Below are 7180 nucleotides of genomic sequence, written 5' to 3' on the forward strand. Positions count from 1 at the left end.
GAGGCGCAACTTTCATATGTTGAAATATTTTTGAGATTCCTTACGGTTTTTAGTTAATTTTGAAAATCGTGCGGCTGACGAAGAGAGATAGCGGCCGTTTTTCGCGAAATTTTTACAAAGCACTGGTCAAAATGATTCAAATTATACGCCGTTGGAAAGATATCGATGAGGCGCAACTTTTTCATGTAGAACACTCTCTCCGATTCCTTACCTTTTAGGAGCAATTTTGATTTTAACAAAATGCAGACACTGTTTTTTCGCGACACCAAGATCGTCTTATGTACTGCATCAGACAGAAAACCACACTTCTTTAGACTAAAAACTGCACTTCATCGGACAAACAAGTGCACTGCATGATTTTCTTTTTTGTGGGACGTAAATTTTCCTAAACGAGGTGGAGTGCACTTCATGGCAAGTATTGGTGAACCGCAAGACTATGAAAAGTGAACCTCGAGACTATCGTAAATGGGTCGTACTGCATCAGACAGAAAATGACACTTATTTAGACTAAAAACCGCACTTCATTGGACAGACAAGTGCACTGCATGATTTCTTTATTGTGGGACGTAAATTTTCCCAAACGAGGTGGAGTGCACTTCTTTAGACTAAAACCCGCACTTCATCGGACAGACAAGTGCACTGCATGATTTCTTTTTTGTGGGACGTAAATTTTCCCAAACGAGGTGGAGTGCACTTCATGTCAAGCGTTGGTGAACCGCAATACTATGAAAAGTGAACCTCGAGACTACCGTAAATGGGTCGTGACACTACCGAAAGTGAACCTCTTGAGTTTTTCCAAACTCAATTTTTTTTACGTGCGTAGACCGAGCGAGTGGACTGCAGGGACTGAACAAGTGAACTACATATAATGAAAAGCGAGCTTCTTTGAGATATATATATGTTTCCTATTTACCAAGCAAACCACGGAGGAGTATTATAACAAACTGCATGAGACAACAAAGTGAGCTTCAAAGCCACATCTATCTGATAAAGACACTTTGTTTCTTCCTTATTGAATGCAGTGACCACAAGACTCCTCAAAGTGGGATGCATCAATCCATTTTTCTCTTGAAAATGAACCATTCGTGCTTGTTAAAATGAATTTATCAACAATTTTTTTACACACAATACATCATATCCCAACCAGATACATTCGATAGACATGCCAAAAAACCACAAACAGGGGACTAAATTGCATGCTCGCTTGCTCCGAGCTGCACACCGCACATGAGGGGGTCGACTGCACTTCAGTCACATGGCCGGTGAACCACACGATGTGGACCGGCGAGCTGCATGACATGTCGGGGGAGAGCTCACCGACGGACGCCCCGCAAAATATGAAAAAACAACAAAAAATGGCGCCCCCATTGTCCCTGCTGCACCTCCCATCTCTTCCACCTTCTGAACTCCACCATCCCACCTCCCCGCCCCCGGGATCCAGCCAACGGCGAGTCGGCAACCGCCACCAACCCACCGCCCCGCCGTCGGGATCCAGCCGCCAATCCATCTCCCCGCCGCCGGGATCCTGCCGCCGCACAACCGCCACCAACCCAACCTCCCGTCGCCAGGATATTGCCACCGCGCGACAGCCACCAACTCACCTCCCCCGCTGCCGGAATTCGCCTCTCAGCGACCTTCCACCTCTGCCGCTGCGGCCTTCTTCCCTCCCGTGCCTCCAGCATAGTTGCCATGTTTCCGGTACGGTGGGAACTAGGAACGGGAACGGGGACGAGAGTCGGAGGTTGGAAAAAATAGGGTACAACAGGGGTATACATCTCTAGAACGATTTTTCTAAAGCGGAAACGCGATCCAATCAATTCCGGTACGATGAATCCGGTACGGTACCATGGAACGAGGAACGTGAATCTTTACTAGTTGGGACTATGAACCCAGTACGACGGTGGATCAACCATATGAACGATGATAAGACATGATATATTTAATTAAAATTTCAGCCCGAGTACTTAACAAAATACTTGACTTAACCAAAGTAGCAAACAAGAAAACAGATTGACTAAGGTAACAGACACAATCACTTCAACAGCAGCATCCAAGTGACTCATCGTCCAGGTTTCCAACCAATAAAGTTTCACCAACAGATTAACTCGCCATGTACCTTCAATTAAAAGAGAACTATTAGTGACCATAGAATGTAAAGATTGGAGTCAATATGTTGAAGAGTTCAGATTTAGTACCGGACACTTCCTAGTGTTTCAAGTCCTTTGAATTTTGCGTGGTGGTTCAGCATCAGCTGCTTCATCCTCCAAGCTATCCCAACGCAGCTGCTCAAGATTCAAGCTTGAATCCTCCAGCAAATCATTCTCAGGCTCAACATCCCACTTATAATGTGGACCTGAATTGTAGCCCTCTGAAAACCTCCTCTTCAGACGCTCATTTGCATGAATAAAGACAAGCTTATCGGCTGTCGTTGCATTCAGCTTGTTTCTCTTTACATTATGTATGAATGAGTAGGTACTCCAATTTCTTTCGGCGGAGGAGCTGCTTATTGGCTGAGACAAGACTTTCTTTGCCACCTCATTAAAGTTGGAGTTTGTGAGCCATAGTTGAACCACCATTCTGTGGCATTCATCGTGGCTGCATCAGCTTGAACGGCGTCTATTGCATACAAACCTTTCTTCATTATAAAGGTGTTAAGCTCCTCAAGTAAAAGAGCATACTCTTTTTTATCTTCTGCAATTCTATTTAGAGCCTCTATAACACCTTCCATAACCTCACTGTCATCATTTGGAGCTTTCCTTTGACCACCACCAGGAGCAGGACTTGCAAGATAGGCTTGATCATAATACTTGGAGAAAGAGCAAACGCTAAGCAATGAAAATGCCAGTTCATCTTTCCCCACCAATAAAGAATAATGGCATTTACCTTCGACCAATCATATTTGTGAGGGTTATCTTCCCTTGTCATGACTTCTTGCATCTCGCCAAGCATATTGTCCATTTTTCATATATATCACCAGATTTTGGACCTTCTCCGTCACTGAACTTGATTATCATGTATAATGGTTTTGTGATGTCAAGGATGATTTTAATCTCATCCCAAAATGTCTCATCAATGATATTTTGGGCAATCGCATTTGCTGCTGCTCTTGTTTGTACATCACAAGCCTTCACCAGTTCCTTCCACTTGCTTGTGACAATGGTAGTTGTGAGCGCCTCTCGAACATCCATAAGCCTCTTAAGAAAAATATAATGAGAAGCAAATCTTGTTTTTGAGACCTTCAAAAGATCCAACTTGGAGTTGCGTCTAAATAGATCTTGAAAGTGCTGGTGGCTCCTAAAGAACTTCACAATTGCTTTCCCAGTCTGGTATGTATCAACCATCCAAGCAAACTTTTTTGCAAAATCTTTGAATACTAGATTCAGTGTGTGAACCACACATGGAGACCAAAATATATGCTTATGCACCTGTCAAATAGAAAAGAGAAACACAATTGGATATACGTGATCCGCAAACTAAAATCAATGTACCAAACTATGAAAAACATACTCTCTGAATTTCTTCACCCGCAACTCTGCAATTAGATGCATTATCAGTGATGACCTGAAGGACATTGGAAGGGCCAATCTCCTCAATGGCTTGCAGTAAGAATTGTGCAATGGCTTCACCTGTCTTCTCTTCTCCAGAGAAGTCTTCTGCGTACAGAAACATTGAACCATGGCTATTCGATGCTATTACGTTGATTAATGGATGGTTCTTCATATTTGTTCATCCGTCAGAAACAACGGAGAAACCATGGGAATACCTATATAGACACCATGAGACACCATCCGTCAAAAATAATAGACGATTACAAATGCTAAATGTTTGAGGCTTACCATGTTTGTCTAACCGGAGCCAAATCATTCTCCACCTTTCTCTTACATGCATCTAGAAGAGTAGTCCTAGCCTTCTCATATGCAGGAGGTTTGTATCCCTTTGGTGCTCTCTGGATGGCTGCTACCATTTCATAGTATTGTGGACTTCTCAACACATTGAAGGGAATTCCATTAGCACAAAGGAACATCATTATTTGCATGTCCACTGCATCTCTTTCCACCCTAGCAAAAGCTTCTACTAATTGCTTTTTAGACACCGAGCTTGAAGCTTGTACTTTCTCAGGTTGGTGATACTGTAAATCAAAACAGGGAAAGAGTCATATAGGTGCCAATTGTTGTGGTGTTGTCTGAATAATTTTCTCATAAAAAGCATGTGCATATACCTTATCATATATTTTCTTATACTTGACGCGATCACTTGCGACAGAGCAGCGAGCAATTTGTTTCGTCTTGCCAGGACCAACACCAAAGAAGTGCTGATGAATTCTTGTATAACTACTTGTGTACTTCTTATCACAATGTTTGCATCGCCAGGGATCCACCAGAGTTCTTCCCTTTAGGTGCGTCAAGAAAAAATACCTCATCTAGAAGGGATTTAGCAGGTTTTGCAGTACCATGCTCGACAGATTCATCTTGTTCATCAGAGGCGTCCTCGGCGCTATTACGCTCACCATCGGAATTGATGAGATCAACATCATCGGCGTCATCCTCCTCGATGTCACTCCGATCTGCTAACTTACGTTTCGACCCAAACGCCATCGCAATCTCTGAATAATGACGGGTTCATATATTACATTCTTACTCACAAAACTCTAATTCAAAGGCAAGATCTGATTTCTGATCATCTGATGAACTGAATGGTGTAGGTTAGGCGTACCTGAATCTGAAAACTGAATGGCTGAATGTCACTGGACGCTTGGATCCTCGAGCAATAAAGTCTTCTGAAGCATGGCTGGTTTTGAATCCGAATTTCTACTACTGCATGCGCCTCTGGTCGCTGGATGCGGGAAGGAACTGGCTGGCAGGGAGAGGGGCCGAGGGAGTACTTATACAAGGAACTGGCTGGGCTGGGAGCAACTGGCTTGGAGTAATTCATCAGCACTTCCCAATGGAAAATTTATTAGCAGCCTTGGAGTAATTGGAGAGCAGAACGAGGAGTTATTTAGGGGAGTGGAAAAGAACGGGGCAGAGAGTAAAATGAGGAGTTCGTGATTGATATGGCTGACCTTTTGCTTACTCGATCGATTCAAGAACCAAGACTGTCGAGTCGCCGAACCTGAATCGACGATCCGGCTGCGGGAACGCCGAATCCACATCGAATCTTACCGAATCGACCCTCGTTCCCGAATCTAATTCTGGGTCGATGAATCCGGATCGAGAGACGGCCCACCGTTCCCCGTTTCCGGTGCGGCGGCGCCCTCTCACATCCTGGATTCATGGCGGTGGCGGCCTTCTCTGCTTCCAACGGTGCGACACCCTCCATGCCGCGTGGAGCTGGCAAACCATTGGCCGTTAACCTCACGAGCACCACCGTCCAGCCATCTATTGCTGCCATCTGGGCTGCAGAGCGACAGTCCTCCCCTCGGGGCCCTCCCTTCGTTTGCTCAACCGGGCCACCGCTGCTATGCCACCCGCCCCAAACGTCGTCGCTCATCCATCTCCTCCGGCCTCGCGCACACTGCCATCCCGACGAAAGCTGAGGGGGAAGTTCAGCCAAGCCACCGCTACAGTCCGACGTTTTTCATTTTTTGATGACACCCCCTTCTGCATGCTTCTTGCACCTTGCTGCCGCATCCAGATGTTCTCAACCTCATGCGTGTCGCTGCTGCTGTGCCTCCTTCCCCTCGCTGTTAGCTGCTACTGTACCACTCAGCGCCCGCTGCTTGCTAGCTGATATATAGGGGTGTGTGTCGCGCGTCTCAAAAAAATTGTGTTTCGATGGACATACAAGTTCCGCCGAGATTCCAGTTCAGGGAGATTTTGTAAAAAGACAATAAGTGAGCCATTTTCAGTATTAGGGATGATGTTTAGAACAACTGATTCTTTAGTTTTGGCTTTTGGATTGTGCCCATTCTGCGACTCCGCAGCTACACTTGGCCACTTGCGTATATGTGCATAAGTTACATCTTCTTGCAAAGTTCAGAAAACAAGAAGAAAAATGGAGTTCAACTTGGTCTGGGCGAGGAGCACGAATCGGATGTTGCACAAACAATTTTGTGCCTGCTTTGCTCACGAAATATACAAGGGAGCCCTTCCTGTTTTACTGGGGTGTCATTCTTTCAGACAACAAAAAATGTGTCGGCCTATCTAAGTGGCAATGGCTCCTTTGCTCACGGAATGTACTGTTGGAATATTAGGCAAGTTCATGATTAATTCCAGTAAATAATTCATGACTAGAAGAGATACTAGCATGCAATAATCTAGCAAACTAGAAGAACAGCAAGACATGCATAACAGCAGCAAACACGTAACAATAGCTGTAGAAACAGACATGAACAGAGGATGTTGGACGTACTGATCGTTAGCTATTATGGGTGCGACAGTGTTGATGACGATGTTGGCGACGATCTGCTGCTGACGGCGATGAATACGACGATGAGTAGCACCGCCCGACTTGGACGGAAGACGACCCGTGATGACGAATTTGAGCAGTCGCGCACAGCGCTTCCCAAAAACCTAATTCGTCCTCTCCCGGTGCAGGATCGCAAAGACGAACGGTTCCGGAGACCTGCTCTCCCACGCGCCGATGCACGCCGGCGTTTGGGATGGAGTAGACTACGATGGCGGCGCAAGTTGTGAGATGAGGCAAAACCCTAGGTGTTTTTCGGTGTGTCTCTGGCCGCAGCCGGTAGCTGTATATATATTAGGACCAGAGGCGGTATTGTGTCGCGACCACAATCCCAAACCGACTCGGTTTCTAATTCGTATACTTACCGGACAAGAAATCAAAAACTTGTCTGCCAAGACATAAAAATAAAACGCAAAAGGAAGCTGCGCTCCTGCAAGGAGACGGACCGGATTTCGGCAGACCATTCACGCGCATGTCGCATGTACGCCTCGCCTCGCCTCGGCACGGCACGGCACGGCACGGCCCGGCCCGGCGAGGCGAGGCGAGCGAGCGCGCGCGTGTGGTTTTCCCTTTCTCTACTCACACACCACTTAGAATGGTGGAGAGAACCCACTATATAAACAGGTCCAACTCTTCTTCAACTTCCAAGGTGGGACTAAACTTAGCACCACCACTTGCCATTTTACACATGGGCTTTGAGATTTCAGAAATTGCTATGGGCCTAGCCCATTAATTCTAACAATCCCCCACCAGATCTCAAATACCCATTTAGAGA

The 7180-nt window shown here is 45.9% G+C and overlaps 1 protein-coding gene across 1 annotated transcript; it reads right to left on the bottom strand.

The window, feature by feature from the left end:
• Positions 1-2213: 2213 nt before the first annotated feature.
• LOC141027221 (uncharacterized) lies at positions 2214-5391 on the bottom strand. The gene is made up of 9 exons (XM_073504204.1): positions 5262-5391; positions 4714-4719; positions 4416-4603; positions 4220-4312; positions 3837-4129; positions 3508-3679; positions 2943-3425; positions 2679-2806; positions 2214-2577 (listed from the first exon to the last, which is right to left on the bottom strand). The coding sequence occupies exons 1-9, from the start codon at positions 5389-5391 to the stop codon at positions 2214-2216; spliced, it is 1857 nt and encodes a 618-aa protein (XP_073360305.1).
• Between the last annotated feature and the right edge of the window lie 1789 nt (positions 5392-7180).

This window comes from Aegilops tauschii, chromosome 7, assembly GCF_002575655.3.
Source record: "Aegilops tauschii subsp. strangulata cultivar AL8/78 chromosome 7, Aet v6.0, whole genome shotgun sequence".
NCBI lineage: Eukaryota > Viridiplantae > Streptophyta > Magnoliopsida > Poales > Poaceae > Aegilops > Aegilops tauschii.